We start from the raw sequence: 19719 nt of genomic DNA, 5'->3' as shown, positions 1-19719 counted from the left end.
ACATATTTTTTAAATCTATGTACTATTTAGACTCACCAGTCTAGGTATGTTTATAAGTGAAGGAGAGAATATTTTACAGTAAACCTTTCTCATAACTAACTTAGGATACTCTGCCATCTTGTTACTGATTTTATTCTAGCTTTATAATCACCTCCAAACTCCTCTGAAAAGGAAATTAGCATTTGCTGCTATAGATATGCCAGCAATTTTTTAAAATGTTCTTGAAAACCAGTATCATTAAAAACATAAAATATATATTTTTATCATTTACTTTGGTCTCTCTGCCCTTTAATCTAATTCTGTTCTCCTAAGGAAAACCCTTATTGAATTTCACAAGTCATTCCCACATTTATTTTATGTAATATCATTCAAAAGTTATTAAAACTATGGTTGGGATTATTTTAAGTGCATTTAGTTTGTTTAAAACACACACACACACACACACACACACACACACACACACACACAATGGCAAGCTTGGGTCTTAAGTGTCTGAAGGGGAAAACAGGCTGACAACCTCACAACCCTAGGTAAATATGGGAAGTAAGAGGTAATTGGGGTCACGTTAACAATGAGTTAAAAATATGTGGATCAACTTTTGGAAAAACTTTGTAGTGTTCATCCCTCTAAATCCTGCTGGAAAAATGACTCTAACCAAGATTCCATACTATTTTCAGAGGAAGGTACTTTCATGCTATATAAATTTCCACAGAGCTACTAGGCCTGAGACAGAATTATATGAAAAGGGCATTATATAAAAAGATATCATAAGGAGCCAGGATCCCAGTGTAGAATAAAAACAGAGTTCTTTTAGATTTTGTCATTTCTGCAGTGAATTAAACTTGATAGTGCATGAGAATATCTTAAATTTCCTGGCAGGATTGTAATTCCAGAAGGATGTTGAGGTATTATCTAGCAAATCTATGCACCACTTTTAAGATGGAAAATACTGAAATACTCCAAAAAGCCTGCAAATTCTTCTAATTAAAATTTTATCTAGCCTGATTGTTTACTTGTGATTTTGTCATAATTGTGCTAAGGTGTTCTAGCATTGTATGTGGTGGATAATTTTAATCCATTATGAATAAAATGATGCCCCCTTTTGGTCAGACGTGGCCTGTTCTACCTGGTGGTTCTTCATGTTCTCTAGAGTTAAATTTCATTACATCACCTTCGAATAGCTCACAATTCTCTAACAAATGCCTCACATTTCCTTAATGTCCAATATATTCAGAATCACTTTTTCATACTTCATTTATCACACTACATTGTAATTCTTCTGTATCTTTCTATTTGACCACAATCCTTAGGCTCCCTCTTAGCTGCTTCTAAGAGGTCCTTTCCTCTTATTTCTGGAAATTATTTTCTTGCCGAAATGAATTATCCTCCACTTGGTCCCTATTGAACTCAATTCAATTTATATTTTCCCACTTCTCCAATTTGTCAAGATGTTTTGAATTTAAATCCTACAACAAGAAAGTCAGTCCACCCACGTAGATGTCATCAGTACAAATACACTTCACACTAATTCAAGTGATTGATAGGAGAGTGTCTGTTTTATGCCTGGAAGATGTTAATCTGAATAGTCTTCCCTCCAAGGCTAACAGAAATATTGCTAACTGCTGTGATAAAATTTATTACACAAAGGGAAAATGTGATACAACTTGTTATTTCATTTCTTGATTATTGTCTATGGATCATGCTAGACTAAGTAAATTAGTAATTTTTTCATCAGTATCATCGTTCTAAAACAAATGAAATCAATGAAATAATGTTTGGGGAAAATTTTATCCACTATTTTTCTCTATTTCTAGTTGATTGGGGGGGTGAGCTGCTGTATATTTCCATACATTTCTGTTTAAAATATGGAACAAAGGAAAAACAATATTATAAAGTTGTAAGTAGGACATAGGTATCCAATGCATGTGCAATCATGCATGACACAAAATATGTCAAGTTAATATAATCTGAGTTTTTTATTGGCAATGTCCATCAGTACTGAGAATGCTTATTAGTTTATTTAGCTTATTTTCACATCAACAACCTTGGGTATTTTGGCTTATTTGACTAATTCACATATATTATACATAAGTTTTAAAATGTATGACTATTTTACTTATCTCATTGTGGTGAATAATATTACATTTTCTCCTACTTTTATCTTTGGTTTAATAAAACACACAAAGAAATCTATTTGGCTTATTCCTCAAATCAGGGAAATGGCTTAGTGTATACCCATTACAATATGGTCTATGATTATCAGAGGACTGCTTTTTTATAATAAACATTTCAGAAATATACAAGTAGATGATTCATTAATTTATGATCATCTGGATTCCCACAAGTGCAGATGAACTTGGGATGTGTTAAGTATTTACATTAAAACCTGCAAAAATGTAGGAAAACACAGTAGGGAGACCAAAATTATTTACAAAGGATCATTTATTAAACACTTTGTTTTTTTTTACAAAATACAAAGATTGTTGTTCTGCATGAATACATAATATATGAAAAAAATAATGTTTTTACTGAATTTTATTTGAAGACATTCAGAATTTTATTGTCCACCAACTTGAGGAATCCGTTTTGTTTTGCAACTTGTCTAACACCATCACCAATAAGGGGGAAACCTTTTTCTTGTAAATTAAATGATATCCATAACAGCTAACATTTTATAGAAATAAAATCAAACAATGTCTGTCATACAAAGATCTTTCTGCAAGGTAACTGATTTGCCTATGATCCTATTTTTTTTTTCAAGCTATAAGATAGGAAGAATTGAGGAGCTAGGTAACTTTTATAATAATGTATTAGCAGCAGTTGATAGAAAATGCAACATAAGATTTGTTTTGTCTGTGGTACAAGAATATGTCCTATCAGACTCTAATGAATTTTTTCTACTTGAACACAAGTAAGCATGTGCTGATTGTCTCTGGGATGACAAAGTGTATAAAAAGACAGGAAGCTGCTTCTGGTTGTCATCATTGAGTGCCTATTTTCATCAGCTAATATGAATGCATTGCTAAACGTAGTGAAGACAGGAAAATGACTTAAGGGTAATATATACAGAGTTAAAATACATTTTTTTTATCCACTTAAGAGTGATTTCAGGCACTGTGGTTGTTCAGGATAAAAATGTTTCATGTTTTATTCTTGAAAGCAATTTAATTGTCAGTGCAAGCAAAAGCCGATACCTGCCTACTGTCACACACATCACCTCATGCATCTGGAATGTTCGAAGCAAGTTCATCTTCTGCATCTTCATTCTGGAGGCATGTTGAATGAAAATGTCTCATAGTTTGCTCTTGATAGCAATTCCATTTTCAGTGCAAGCAAAAGCAAACATACCTGCTCGCTGCCATACACACCACCCACACATCTGGAATATATTCAAAGCGAGTTCACCTTCTCCATCTTCACCGGGGAAGCATCTTTAATACGTGGCACTTAGTGTTAAACCCTCTAGAAATCGTGAGAAACTGACTCGAGATGCCTGCATGTAATAATATTAAAAAAATCACTGTCATAGTCATCTCTCTGTGTAAACGATGTTTGAGTAAGGCTTGCCGTCACAACACTTCTTTCCTGAGAATGGAGCTGGTCCTCACTGCGTGTATCATAAGTGTGCGTGCTCCGAGCTGTGGTCACTGTCGTGGCTGTCGTCATTGGCTAGAGAGTCCCCTGTCTGCTGGAGGGTGGCCGCGCCGATGCCCGAGAGCTCGGACGGGAGGAGGGTTCCTTTTTTCACATTCACCAGTTCCTTTTCTCGAGCCGCAGCTCCTTGCTGCCCCCCTTTTACTCGCTTCCACTTCATTCGCCTGTTCTGGAACCAGACTTTCACCTTGAACAAAGACAAGGAACAAACAAGCAAAAGAAAGAAAGAAAATTAAATGGGCATCTCCCCCTCCTTTTTTGTGGCCAATGAAAAAACAGATCCTCAGTGTCTTGCACAACGACATGATGAAAGGAATGAATATGGAAAATACACCAACACTGAATTTAATCAGGTCTCATGTTAATTTTTAAACTCATAATAATAAAACTCAGGTCTCATAATAATTTTCAAACTTTCAGAAGGTCCATACGAAGTGCTACATGTCAATTTTATGACATACCATATAAAAAAACAGATGAGAAAGAACTATTGTTTTAGGTGGTTCACAGGTATCTGGCTTTACAAAGGGTTTCTGTGAATTAGAGCTAACATAGTTGAAAATGCATTTTTCAATTACAGTGGACACACAATTTTATATTAGTTTCAGGTGTACAACACAGTGACGACATATGCCTCACGAAGCGATCACCACACAGTTCCAGTGCCATTTGGCACCATCCACAGTTAGAACATTTGAATAATTCTCTTGGTGAAAGCTTCCCTCTCTCCCGAGTTCTTCGACTTGACATGTAGCTGTCAGTTCCTGCAGCCACTGAACACATGCTCTGGGATGACTGAGGAAGCGGGTCTGAAAGGGCAGTGCGCGCTGGGCCCTCGGCTGCTCCCCAGAGCTTTACTGAGCGCTGCACCTCAGAGTGAGTCCCTTCTTTTGAACTATTTTTTTTCTGCCTTTCGTACTTTTATTTTACTTTGTAAATATGTAATTCCAATAATTTCCTAAAAATAAGGTCAAAATTTTTTTTTCACTGATATTTGTTAAATACTAACACTGATATGAGACATTATATAATTCACATCAGCTCTGTAGAGATGTTTTCCTTCTAGCATATTAATTGAATTTGCCTAGTACATTTAAATGTAGATATGTATTATAAATCTTATCTAAAATTATACATGTATAAATTTAAATACACATTAGGTGCCTATCCATGATCAGAACCAGAAAAATATTGGCATCATTTCACTGTCTTCTTTAGGGGGAACATGTTTCCTTTCATACTGTATTTCTCATCATTGTATATTCTTGTTAAGCTAAGTGTCCTCTCACATTGCATTTTGTGTTTATCATCCCCAAGTCTTTATTTAAAGCAAACAAACAAACAGTTTTCAGAACGTGTAACTTTAAAAAGTACTGTTTAAGTTCGATTGTCTTTTAGGCTTCTTGCCCTATCCATATTGATTTAAGGGACTATATTCATTCATTTTTAAAAAATGACTATACTATTCCATTGTGTAAATATACCACAGTTTATCGATTCTCCTGTCCATGCACACTTGAATTACTTTTTTTTTTTCTTTTATAAATGGTGCTGCTATAAACATACTTGTATTTGTGTTCTGATAAACGTGATCAAACCTCTCTAAGCATATATCCAGGAGTTGCATTGATGGGTCACAAGTTGTATGAATGTTCAACTTAACATAATAATACAGAAAAATTATTTTCCAAAGTTGCATCAATTTAACCCCCCACAGTCCAGTGTGTAAGAGTTTTTATTTACCTACTAGAGGCCTGGTACACGAATTCATGCACCGGTGGGGTCTCTCTGCCTGGCCTGCAAGGATCAGGCAGAAACTGGCTCTCGGACATCCCCTGAGGGGTCCCAGATTGCAAGAGGGCAGTTCTCAGGTGACATACCCCAGAATCAGGCTCCCTCCTCTCTGGTTCCGGGTGCATCACCTGAGAGCCACAGCTGCCAAGTCACCACATCTTGGCAGCTTCTGCACTGAGTGTCCGCCCCTGGTGGTCATTGTGCATCATAGCTATTGATCAGACAGTTGCAAGGTCACTTAGGCTTTTATATATACAGATGTATTTGCCAACATTAGGAGTTATCATTTTCCTAATACAATGTTATAAATGTTATCTAAGCATGTTATTCTGCATTTCCTAATTAGTAATGAAGTAAAGCATCTTTACAATACTTATGGCCCATTTGCATTTCCTCTTTTCTAAAATGCCTCTGCATATTTGGTCTGCATTGAATTCTTTTTAATTTAAATTTATTCTTTATGGATTTTTAAAGTATGTTCTAAATGCTAATTTAATGCTTTGTGGTTATATGGCTGATATTATAGTCTCTCAATTTATTGCATCTTTTTTTTTCAGTCCTTTGAGTGTCCTTTGATGATCAGAAAATCTAAGATCTCATATATTCAAATTTATCAGTTTTATGTTATGCAAATTACTTTCATGTCTTCATGAAGACCCATCTTTCTGCCGAGGACAGTAAGAAACTCTTCTATATCTTCTTCTAAGAGTTTTAAAGTTTGCATTTCCAATTGAAGTGTGTAATCCATAAAGTGTTTGTTTTCATACTTATTGCAAGGAAAAGATCTAAATTTACTTTATTCCATATAGATGACAAGTTGTTTCAGGACAATTTATTAAATAGCCCACCATTTTCCACTGATCACTGTTTGACTCTGTTCTAAATCAAGTTTCCATATATGCACAGCTTTTTGATGCACTCAATTTTCTTATCCCTGTGACAAAACCACAGTCTTAATTATTCTAATTTTATAATAAGTCTTTATATCTGGTCTAGATAGTTCTGTTTTATCCTACTCCAGGAATATTTCAAATATTCTCCATTTTCATTTCAGAAACAACCTTAGCATGGTGCTAAGGGAAAGCAAAAATAAATATCAATTTCCAAACATGTTTTTATTTTAATATTCCTCATATCACAACACTCCATCGAAACTAGTAGTTTCCTCAGATGCCTGAACCAAAAATATTTAAACTAAGATTTAACTCTGGATTTACAGTGGTCTATTAGGCTATAATTGAAATCTTGTATCATGTACTGTATTACCCATACATATATTAATCCATTTAAAAATAATAAGGAAATGTGGGAAAAACCTGATGAATAAATCAAAATACAGTAAAAGAAGATTTATTAAAAACTAGCTGATAGGTGTGCATGTATTATTATTACCTAATAACCACACATACCTACTTATGACTATGCAACCAAATTAATAGATGCTATTTATGCATTATTTGTAATATAAACTTTCCAGATATTTTAAACACTATTCCTATTTTATAGATGAGGAAGTTGAGACTCAAAGGTTAAGTGATTTGCCTATGATTACACAAATAGGTACACGTGGTGCCAAAATTTAAACCTGGCATTTGTTTGACTCTAGATTGTACTTTTATTTTTAATTATTTTTGTTCCTGTTATACTTCAAACTCCCATTTTTTAAGCATTCAAGGCAGAAAAGTAAAGCATATAAAATATGTGAACTCCATCCATATGATTACTATCATTCAGGTAATTCTCCTTCTCAATATAATTAGGTTTATAAATATGACACTATTTTCCTGTACTATAATTTAGGTAATTATACTACTCACTTTAATTACCTTTGCAAGCTTGACATTGCATGTTGCATTAGATCTTTTCCACATGAGTTGGGTTCCACTCCTGGCTTCACTTCTGAGTTTCTGCGTGAATTTGAGAAAATTACACTTCTCTCTGCCTCAATTTTCATATTTGTAATATTGGAATAATGAGTCTTTCAAGATTCTCCATAGGGATATTTTCTCCATGGACAATTCCAGATGGAAGAAACACATTATCATCATTGTCACCAAGAGCTGAAACATCCAGTCAAAATCATCTTGGCAGAAAATGAGAGGAATAGATTTCTTAAAATCTACTCTTATTTCCTTTTTCTGGGAAAGAGGGTTCAGTAATTCTATAATACCAGTATAAAACCTGTTCTGTGAAATTTTATATGAAAAAATGTAAGAATATGGCATTGATTTTAGAAATAGTATAGGCTATTTTGTGTTGTTTTCTGTTACCATGTGAAATTTTGCCATTTCAACTTTTAAAACAGACAGATAAAAGACTTCATGGTTTTCAATATTAGTTATATATTCATACACCTATATGGGTAAATGAATACTACAGATGTATAAATATATATGTGAAAGCATTTGATAATTATATAATAATCCTAACATCTTTATGTACTATGTTCTTTAGGAATTAGATTACATATTTGATACTGGAACTCCATTAAATTAGCTATGGAACAAAAAGAAAGCAACGAATACATAATGGGTACATCTTATGAAAATGGAACAGAAGAGTGCAGAACTTTAAAAGTTAGTGTATCCAAATTTATTTTCAAACTAGAGGCCCAGTGCATGGTTTTGTGCACTGGTGGGGTCCTTCGACCTGGCCTGTGAGGATCCGGCCAAAACTGGCTCTCCAACCTCTCCTGAGGGGTCCTGGATTGCAAGAGGGCTATTTTTGGGTGATGCAACCTGGAACTGGTCTCCCTCCCCTCTGGTTCCTGGTGCATCACCTCAGCTACCAAGTCACCGAAGCTCGGCAGCTCCTGTGTTGAGTGTCTACCCCCTGGTGGTCAGTGCACGTTATAGCTACCAGTTGGAGTGTCTGCCCCCTGGTGATCATTGTGCATCATATCTACCAGTTGGATGGTCGAATGGTCGGATGGTTGCTTAGGCTTTTATATATATATATATATATATATATATATATATATATATATATTATAAAATATTGGGATAAAATGAAATAAAGAGAAGAAGATTCTGAGGAAAGCATATGTTTTTCTACTTAGCATCAGTATTATAAATACATCTACAAAAGCAATTACAGAAATTGCAAGTCAATATTGCTATTATAATAATAATAGTAACAGCACAGTTTTATAGTTTAATTTAGGATCATTTTATAATCCAGTTTAATTGGTTGGATTGTAAAAATAGTTTTTGTTTTGTCTTTAAGATAGAGAAAGTGTAGTCATTAAAATGCCTAATACCTCATTTTTAAAAATGTTATTACTTTTATTAAAATTTATAAGTATATTTCATATAATACTCTGAATTTATAAACTGAGTAAAATTAATCTCACCTGTCCTTGGTGAATTAAAGTCCCTATATATTCATTCATACATACATTTAGTATTACTGAATGTCTAGTGACAGGTACTGTGATCAATGAAAGATGGAAGGGATTGGAGTGAGGAATATACAAATAAATAAGACAGATCCCCCCCTTGAAGGAATTCACAGTCGAGAGAGAGAGCGAGAGAGAGAGAGAGAGAGAAGTAAATAACAGTTTATTGGCTAAATATGAAGGATTTGACATAAGGATTAGCTTCATATTTTATGAAATATCCTTGAAATGTTTGCTGGTTTAGTTGGTGTCATTGCTAATCCCTTACTAAGAGATTTCCCCTATGGTCCATGAGATGGCATTGAACACTACCCTGAGGCTCAACATCCCACACTGCTATGCTGCCACACAGCTAATATATCACATAATTTCTTTCCTCTGGGAATCTCATGCTGTTGTTACTGGCATCCTGTGTGCCTTCTGAATGTTTGTCCTAGTAACCCAGGGTAATACCCCAGGTTTTAGAAATTCAATCTTCAAATATTAAATTGCATACAATTAAAACAAATCTGTCTCTCTTAAAACAAGATATATAAATTTTGTGAACTTTTATTATTTTATTTGAGCTTAAAGCTAATTTTATCTTCTAGTCTGCAATTTCTCTGGAAAATGCTGAAGAAATAAGGGTTTTTTAAACTCTTTTTTTTTATTGTTTAAAGTATTACAAATAGTAGTACAGATGTCTCCTTTTTTTCCCAATTGACCTTCCCTCAGCCTCTCTTAACCCTCAGCACATGCCCTCACCCCGCTCCCAGTGTCTTGCATACATTGGGTATATTTTCTTTTTTGCAAGCTTTGATCTATGGCAAGATTCCATATTAAGTGTGTTTGTAACATAGAAAAATAATAACCCACATAAAAATAAATCCTTTATCTCCAGAATCTGAGTAATGAAACATAATATTATTTCTAAAATCAGTGCAATATGAACCAAATCTCATAGGCCTTTAATATCTCTGCATGCAGATAATATTTTTCAATAAACTCTCATTAAAAAGTAACAAAAGTATTTAATAGCCTGCTCTATTAGTAGTGAATATTTATAGTGTTGTTATAGAATTCACTTTTCAGAACATAGGCTTACTATAAAGAAGTCTCACTTTTTATCCTTTCATTGACAAAATATTTAATATTTTTATTTTCTGGGTGATCAAACTACTCTAAGTAAATAGAAAAATATTAATTCACATCTTGACTCCAAAGAAAGCAGCGAAGTAATTGATTTGTTTGAATGATGTATTTCAGAATCTAGAAAGCATAGTTTTACCTTTAATAAAAGTGTTGTATATCAGAATCCTTGTTGCCATTGGCTAAACATTTATTTTATCTCTATGTAATTTATTTACTCATTCACATTACAACATTTTGGTATAAGGGCTCACAATATATCACAGGAGAACACAAATGAAATATGTATCCATTGTCATATAATTATATAAGATGACCAGAAGTAAATTTGTCAATAGTAAGTTGAATCTATATAACTCCATAATCCATATTTATATGATATCATAAATGCATATCTTTTGAAGAAATAATCATAACACCAAACATATGAATGAAAACTAAACTCCAGTTTGTATCTGGGAACTTGAAATATTGTAGACAATCTCTAACAGATACTTACTCAGATCTTTAACATGTGAAAACATGCAAAGAGTAATTGTATTAATACCATTTTCAGATTTAATCACATCTCCTGTGACTAAATTTGCTCATGGCAGTTGATTGGTGAACCCAATGTAAATAGTCCCTACAAAGACTTACCCAAGTAATACAGTGGCAAAGTCGGTAGATGAACTGAAGAAATGGAACCAGGAATATTCTACAACAGTGATTTTCAACTGGTGTGGTACGGCACACTGGTGTGCCACAAGAATTTTTAAAACATGCAATACCTGACTATTGTCAAATCTATATATATAAAAGGCTATTATGCAAACTGTCCCCTCAGGTGTTCAACCAGGAGACTGGGAGTTCAACCGTTCGCTATGACATGCACTGACCACCAGGGGGTGGCGTGGAATGAAGGAAGTCCCCCAGCTGGCAGCCAGGAGGCTCTGATTGGCCCTGATCGCTGGCCAGGCCTAGGGAACCTACCCATGCATGAATTTCGTGCACTGGGCCTCTAGTATAAAATAATAACAGCCAACACAACAATAGTCATCTGGTGTGAATGAATATAAATTATATCTATTTTTTGTCAGATTGGCAAAGATATATTTTTTGGTGTGCAGCAGAGTTTTATTAATTAATTTATGTGTGTCATGAAGTGAAAAAGGTAGAAAATTGCTGCTCTATAAGGTAGTTATAAAATGGGGGGGGGGGGAAGAAAGCTTATTTATTCTTCCTGCCTGAATAGATTTGTATCTGATTAAGACAAGGCCTCCTCAGCTGTTTCCGAAGGTCCCTGGGAGCCTTTAAAGCAAATTTCAATCAAGTTTCTAAAATAAGGAGTATTTTCTATTTGTGTATATATATACATATATACACAAATATATATTTATAGATAGAGATATATCTGTATATCTATCTATTCTTCTAGCTAACAAGATTAAAACACACACAGGTTATATAATCTTAAGGCTGTTTCAATAAGGGTAGGAAATTATTTTCCTGAGATTTTGTTTCATACTGGATATTTACATTTTTAAATGGTTAGAGATCAATTGTATATTTCTCAGTCTTCTACTTTATACAGATAATATTTCTTAAAATTAATTAATTATGTGATTGATTCATTGATCTGCTCTTTATAGACCTTGCTTTATTATTGATCTTCTTAAATTATTTTTTTTACTACACAGCCTTTGTTTTGTAAAACCCAAGGCAGTGCTGAATCTGGCTTTTAGGGCTCAACACACACTATCAATATACATTTCCTTTTAAAAACCATTGCTACTTGGGAAATCTCTCTTTCACTTCAAACTAAGACTCCATCTCTTATCCCACTATCGATTCCTTCACACTGTGCTACCCACATTTTCCAGTTGGAATCAAATCATGTTTAGTCTTTCAAAATGATTTAAATAAAGTAAGTATCTTACTATTACTCTAGGTGACTGTTAGATACTAATTCAAAAAAATGAGAAAATATTCTAAAATTACTGGCTACACAAATAGTCTTAAATTACCTTGAATGGACAATATGTCAGGTCATGGAGACATAATTGATTAGCTAAATAACTAAAAGTACTCACATAAATTTACAGAAGTAAACCTGCAAAGGAGAGGGATTGTGTAAAACGCTGAGCAAAAGACAAAACTACTGTTTATTTGGCACATGAAAAATTCTCCTTCATAGTCATCCAAAAAATGGATGCCTATTTTGAAAATACTTGGCATTGAGCCACTTAATGATTTATGAGTAACAAACAAAACATAATCCCTCTCATTTCCACTAATGGAATATGATCCAATGAGGTGGGATTTTCCATTTCTTTTGGCAGAGGTATCATGAATCCAGTCTGTCTATTCTGTAACCTCAGTTTACGAATCGGCAACATTGCACCTTCACTTAGCCTGTGAAATGACTGTGAAATGGAAGGATCTCCCATTCTTTCTATATTTGGCAGCCTTGACTCTATAAAAATGTCAGTTTTGTCACTCCTTTTACAGTTTCATACAACTGCCGTCTCCCTTCTCCCCGCTGTGAGATATTAAAAATTTGGCGGGAGCTTTATCCAAGTGTATCTGGATGGATGAAAAAGCCAGAATAAGCTTGTCAAACTTAAAAATACGTTGGGACAGGAGGTCTTTACACTGACTGGCTCTTCAAAATATTCCAAGTGGCTCTGCCAACTGGAGATTATTAGCTGTTGATTGAGAAGTGGATGAGAAGATGTTGTAAACTGAAAGCTGTAAATTAGAAGCTGAAAGATTACTGGAGTGGTAACTATTCTGCGAAACAACATTATACAATTAAAAATATTTGATGTCCTGCCCTGGCAACCAAACCAACCAAACCAATCTCCAATCTCTCTCTCTCTCTCTCTCTCTCTCTCTCTCTCTCTCTCTCTCTCTCTCTCTCCCTCCCTCCCTCCCTCTCTCTCTCGCTCTCTTCCTCTAAATCAATAAACATGTACTCGGGTGAGGAAAAATAATTGAAATTCAGCCTTGTTTTAGTGTCTCCATTTTTCTTTAACATAAAATACAATAATTTTATTTAGCACCTATGTGCTAGCACAGCTATCATGGAATTACTTTGCAGGATGAGCCTCTTTTTCTTTCTTTTTGGTTAGATGGAGTTTCAAGGAATTATAGGCTTCCCTGAACTGTAAAGGCATTGCATTATGAAAGACACAGACATAAGAATCTTACTTAGCTGGGAGTGATATTTAACAATTCAACGTATCTTTTTTACTAAATTAAAATATAATCATTATTGTAAATCTCTCAAACAACATGTATGTGGTACATAATAAAATGAGAGGCAGGTACATTGCCTGGTAATATAAGCAAGATAAAGGAATCTACAAATAACATTTCAGCTATACCTAGACATGTTGTATAGGCAAATAGGTAAGATTTTAGATCAAAGTATGTATAAAGGGTACTTCTGAATATAAAGTAAGTTTTCATTTAGGAGAAAGCTATTTCTATAACATGATTTTGCTAACGATTGAAGTTATTTAATATTTGTTATTTTTATTTATTATATATATATAAAATAAATAAAAATAACAAATATTAAAAATTCATATATATATATATATATATATATATATATATATATATGAATTCTGTCTCTGTATTTACATCTTGAAAGACTTTAAAAATCAAAAAAATATTTTTGGACACTGAAAATTCTGTTAAAGTTAAGGAAAATATTTTACAATATGGCATTAGATAAAATCTTTGGAATATACATGTAAATTACTTCACTAAATCTCATGTTATTTTAATGTATGGAAAAGATAGGGCTTGCAGAATAGAAATTTAAAAAAAATGTGCATATCTATAATTAGAATACTTTACATGTGGACATCCCATAAAAAGAATGTTACTTAAGAATTTACAGGGTAAAGAAAGATTACATAGGTAAGTTTGTATGGCATTATTGAAAAATCAAAGTGATGAGATAGATATATCACAATTAAAAGAAGATGATTTTACTTTACAACTCCATGTTTATAACTTTAAAAGCCTGACCTTGAGGAAAAAAAAAAACAACCTGGAAATATCTCACTGGAAAGAGAGCCCTGGCATCTGGGCGGAATATGTTTTCAGACCCTTAAAGGGGCCCAAAATTTAGCAAAATTGATGACTGACAGCATGCAACATTTTTCTAATAAATTTAGCATAGTAAAACTCAGCCCAGAAAACAAACAAAGCTTTATTTTCTCATTTTAGGATACTGCAGGTGCACAAAAGTATAGAATTATACTGAAGACTTAGCATCACCAGGAATCTTCTCCCATACAAGCCATTCTTGTGACATCTAACACTCATCACAGTTGTTAATATTTGTTCAATTTTCCTCTTTTGTGAGTTCTAGCAGAAACTTGTCCAGCTTATTTTAACAATAAGAATCTGGCTCAACAAACACTCGTGTTACAAAATAATTAATTCACTATGTCTTGCATAGCAAAGATGTTTCCCCTCTGATGATAGTTGTGTTACATAGTTTATGTTAAAAATATTTCATATCCATTATGACATACAAACCTGAGTAGAAGAAAGAGAAAATAGTTTTAATTTCCATTTTGTGCTTTAGAGAGATTTTTTCCATGCATAAGAATATACAATTCCAATTGGTAAATCTAGTATTTTTGTTCAGATTTTTCTCATAACAATTCAATTTTCTGTGTAACAAATAGCAGCCCTCTAAAGACTTAGTTTGTATATTTAAATTCCACATGCATACAGCTCCTTCTTATATGAACTTATAAAACTCCAAGTTGAAATGTATAGGATAAAAAAATCTGCATAATACCAAATTTCCAATTCTTTGAAAACTTTTTTTATCTCTCATTTTGTGATTATAGTTATTCTCCCCTCCTCCACATGAGACTAAAGTCAGATTGTTTAGTAATGGCCTCCAACAAAATCTGCCTTCCTTCCAATCTTTTAAATGGCTCCTTCCTACAAGGACACTGAGCTTGGTCATGTGACTTGCTTTAGACAATGTGACATTAGTAAATATGTCCAATGGAGTTTTCTTCTAATTACTCCTGGGAATGCTTCTACCACCATCAGAAAGCCTATTAGAAGTGAAACTACACACAACAGAGACACACTGGCCCAGATGAGGCTTCCTAGACCGGCCCGCCAGTTGAATTTACCCAGGTCCATAAGGGACCTACATAAGGCCAGCAGTACAACTGTCCAATTGAGCCAAATCAAAATTCCTTACTCACAAAAATTGTGAGCAAATTAAATGTCAATTATTGTTTGAAGCCATTAAGATTCTTAATTGGTTTGTTACATAGTTAAGTTTAACTGATAAAACAATGGAAAGGGACCTTTTTTTTAAAAAAAAAAGATTAAAATGTTATATATATACTTTATCTTGGATACAATACTTTCCCCCAAGAGTAGCAAGTCAGTTAAAAAGAAAGAATATCCAAAATACCTTCAAAATTCCAAAACGAAATTTACAAAATTGCTTCTAAAAAGAAATTATTAACAGCCAAAAGCAAAACCTCTGCTCTGTGATCAGATAATGACAGGTTCATAGGCCATCCCCAGAATACCAAGCATAGAATCTTGACTTTTGTGGGCTCGATCCCCAGTGTGGGTGTGCAGGAGGCAACCGATCAATGATTCTCTCTCATCACTGGTGTTTCTATCTCTCTCTCCCTCTCCCTTCTTCTCTGAAATCAATAAAAATAATAAAATAAATAAATAAAACTTGGTTGTATTTTCTAGAATTCAATGTCTGTGTAAAAGAATATTAATGTGTAATTCCTACCTCCCTTCTTTTTTTCCTGTTCCCCATTAAAAAATAACAATTAAAAAACTGAATTAAAAAAATCACAGATGTGTGATGATGCAGATTTTAGACCCTACTGTCCAGCACACCAAATGTCGTCCAGTTATGGAAGGGGTTTTGTATGTGACATTCACAGGAAGGAAAATGCTGTGCTTCCTAATGTAGGTACTAGTCACAATATTCAATAAAAAATAAACAGCCAATAAATAAAACCACATAAAAGTCTTCCTCCATATATTTTTTGCACTACCCAGAACTATTCTATCTAAAGGTACAATATAGAAATTCACAGAAGTAAAACAGATGATTTAAGAAATTGGATAAAATTGCTTGGACTTCTAGGATAGCATTCATTTGTACACACCCTGTTTCTATTTCCTTGGTTCCAATGGGATCCCTGGGGGAGGTGCATACAGTGAAGGAGGAAATGAGACTCTAGCCCTGAGAGTGCCAATCATAACTGCACTGTCCATAAAGATGTTTGCATTTGCTTTCAGGAATGTTTTTTTCTAAAGATTAGCAACTGTTAACCATCAGTAGGCTAGATTCTCCTAGGACAAATCAGAACTCATACCAGAGTGCACTGGGAGCTACTGGAGAGAATTGCTTGCCATTCAAATAAAACCCAAGACAGAACCTAAAAGTCTTATTACTGGAGTTCACAGAGTACTAGTAATGTCAAAGTGTTCTCTAAATGAATGGACCAGAATTTTGAATCTCTAAGACCAATACCGTTTCACAAATATTTGGGGGTGATAAGTCAGAAATATTTACCAATGACCTCTGTGCCCTTGCTCCCATCATTTCCCAGCGCCCTTGAACTAAAGTGACACAATGGACTATTTCCGGACATTAGAGTGTAAATGGAAGTGACATGGGTCATTTCCAGGTGAAAACATTTAAAGGTCAATGCATGAACCTCCAACTCTGTCTTACCTCTGGTGGTTACCAAGGACACCACATATTGAGATGCCAGAGAGTCAGACAGTGTCTGGTGAGTGATTATTTGGAATGTTGGGCTTGTAAAGTTAGTATAGACAGTAAGCAAATAATAAACTTTTTTGTTATAACTTTGAAGTTTGGGGGTCTGTGTTACTGCAACATAAACTTTATCCAGAGCAATTGAGGAAACTCACATGGTGTTGCCTACTTTCTATTACACCATATAAGGAGATTTTTTGAAATATAAGCAAACAAAATTACTCACCTTATGCCATCATTATGTAAAATAAAAAGTATTTTAAAGGCAGAAAGGGCACAATCACAGATTAAAGAATGATTCCTTAAACTGAATCAGTGTAATTTTCTTTAAAACATTGTTATATTATCCTTAATTTTGCTATTTTACAGGGCAAGAGTTTCATCATGAAATAAAACACCTGTCTTCCAAGTGGTATTTAAGAACCATTGGTCTAGATATTGCAAAAGTCCCTGGAGAAGAATGTTGACCCAAAGCCATTAAAAATACCATATAATGACAAGGTCTGACTTTACCTGTCTTTCAGTGAGATCCAGGTTCACGGCTATCTCATATCGCCTCAGTCTGGTCAGATAGTTATGATGGGCAAATTCTGCTTCAAGTTCTCTGATTTGTTCTTTGGTAAATGCTGTCCTTTCCTTCCTGGGTTTGCTATTGACTTCTGACTTGTAATTGCCTTCCTGGGAGTCTAGGGAGAAAGAAAACAGCAAGAGAGAATTAGATTTAGCTCATTCATTCAAACTCTTCAATTATGCCATTCATACCAGACACATTTATTAACTGCTTTTTCAGATACTGTGTTAGACCTGGGGAAAATAGAGACCGAAAACAGTTAAGACTGATCTCCCCTAGTCATGGTGAGTTTACAATATTTCTTATTTTTTCAATATACCCTCAAGTGACTCACAGCCTAATTGGGAAATGTCTAGTTTATTTTCTTATGAAATATGAAGAAAATATTTAACTGCTCTTAATTTTATAATGATCAGATAAACCAAAACTTATCTAGAAAACAATTTTAGATATAAAATGTTGCCTAATAATTTTACATATATACTTGAGTTTTAAGTATGGCTCAACAGAGTAATACTAAAAAATAGTGGTGAGTTGGTATATGTATATTGGAGCAAATGTTTAGCAACTGAATCATAAAAGTCGTGCAAAATCAGGCTAAGCATATGTGTGTGTGTACTCATTAGCCTTTTAATTTCAATTTAAGTTCAGTCTCCTTGAGGGCAACTGCAATGCTCTTCTTTTATTATTGTATAATACTTAGTCCAACATGGAATCTATGATTAAATTGTGTTCATGTAACTCAAAATATAAGCAGAGTTTAATTTTTTTTCATGATATATGCGATAGACATAAGATGCACAACACCTAACATCAGCTATCCAAACCCCAAATCGTGAAATGCCACATAAAATTAATAATTTAGAGCTATCATTCCATCTTTATTTCTAAGTATTTAAGACATAATTTACATATAGTGTTTCATTTATCCACATAATACCCCTGAGATGTAAATTAGAAGACATTCTTAATATAGTGAAGAAGAGAATGTGTGTATGTAATGGAAATGAATTCCACATAAACCAATGAGTAGGTAATCATACCAGCTCTAGGAATTCATGTTAAATTTATCCTCGGTAAGATAGCAATATAATCAAAATAAAGGCATGTTTTTGCTTTCTTGAAAATTATTTGTTTTGAGTTATTTTTGAGCATGGGCACGCAAAGAGTGATGACTTTATCAGGTGGGAGTACAATGAACTCTTCTATGAGCCCAAATGATGGTTAATAAAAGGTTACAGAGAGTGACATTTTCACTTATTTTTAATTGACAAATGTAATAAACAGTGAGGCTTTATGAAGGATCTCGTCAGGCAACATTTGTTTCTTCATCTAATGATGCTTAAATACACTAAGGGGGGAAAAAGATTTTTTCCCATGTTTTTCTTTTCTTTCTGTCTGGCTGGGGGAAGTATAAGTGAAGTCAGGAGAGCCCTGCATAATGAATGTCTACTAGACAAGGCCCTCTAATGTAAATAATTTTGTTTTGACTCTTACCAGAACCTAAGCTTGCCAGATGTGAAGTTTTCTAGGTCTAGTAGCAGCAGCAGCAATAGGTTTGCATCAAAGTTCTGGCACCCTGGCCATTACTTTTCCTCTGAGGGATCACAGAGTATGTTTCACTGACTGGTGTCCTGGCACCGTCAGAAATGCTTCAGAATTCACTGACCACATTTCTGGGCTTGTCACGGGCTCCCCACCTTGGCTGGGCAGGCAAGGCTGTAGGCAGAGCGAAAAGTGGTTTGTGGTGTGTCACACGCAGGCCGGCTTCACTTTATAGTAAGTCCCAGGGACCAGGTGAGTTACGTAATAAATGATGTGTGAGCTCTCACGTAGGCCATGTTTACTTACCGACTTCCCAACGCCAACCTACCAGGCCCTAAGTGAAACCTACAGTCCAACACCCATTTCTTTTAGCTACAGATTTGCCAACCTCCACATCTTCTGGAGCATTTAGCTATTCTGGTATTGTGTGAGCAAAACTTCCCAATGATTTTTTTTTTCCTTTTAATTTAACTTTTCCACTGGCTCTTCTGGCAGACTGCAAACTCAGAATACTCCGATAAGTCCCTCTCACAGGGATCCATGTTCTCACATGAATCAAAACAATTTTTGCCAATTTGGAGCCACGTTCAGTCTGAAATCTGTGGCTGATTATTCATTACATGGGGACAATGCTCTTTTCCCTTCAGTAAAGCAACTTTGAAAACGGACACCAGAGCCAGAGCATTTTTTCTCATGAGCAGTTCAGTGTGAATGATTCATGGTTAACACATTCCCTTATATAAGCATGAATGAACAAATTCACATTGAGAAAAGCCTATTAACTTGTATTTATTTTTGAAGCTGATTTTCTTGAACTTTTGTGGCATTCAAAAGTACTTCAAA

At 34.3% G+C, this 19719-nt stretch overlaps 1 protein-coding gene across 1 annotated transcript in view; it reads right to left on the bottom strand.

The window, feature by feature from the left end:
• Positions 1–2441: 2441 nt before the first annotated feature.
• MEOX2 (mesenchyme homeobox 2) overlaps positions 2442–19719 on the bottom strand; it is a 61370-nt gene continuing 44092 nt past the window's right edge. The window contains exons 2-3 of the mRNA XM_079786797.1: positions 17274–17446; positions 2442–3841 (exon numbers count right to left, since the gene is read on the bottom strand). Of these exons, the coding sequence (XP_079642923.1) occupies positions 3617–3841; positions 17274–17446 (398 nt within the window). The 3' untranslated portion in view covers positions 2442–3616. The remainder of the gene's footprint in view (positions 3842–17273; positions 17447–19719) is intronic.

Source organism: Cnephaeus nilssonii (genome assembly GCF_951640355.1).
Source record: "Cnephaeus nilssonii genome assembly, chromosome: 12".
In the NCBI taxonomy this organism is placed as follows: Eukaryota; Metazoa; Chordata; class Mammalia; order Chiroptera; family Vespertilionidae; genus Cnephaeus; species Cnephaeus nilssonii.
The sequence above is the reverse complement of the archived record's forward strand: the minus strand, read 5'-3'. Positions and strand labels throughout refer to the sequence as shown.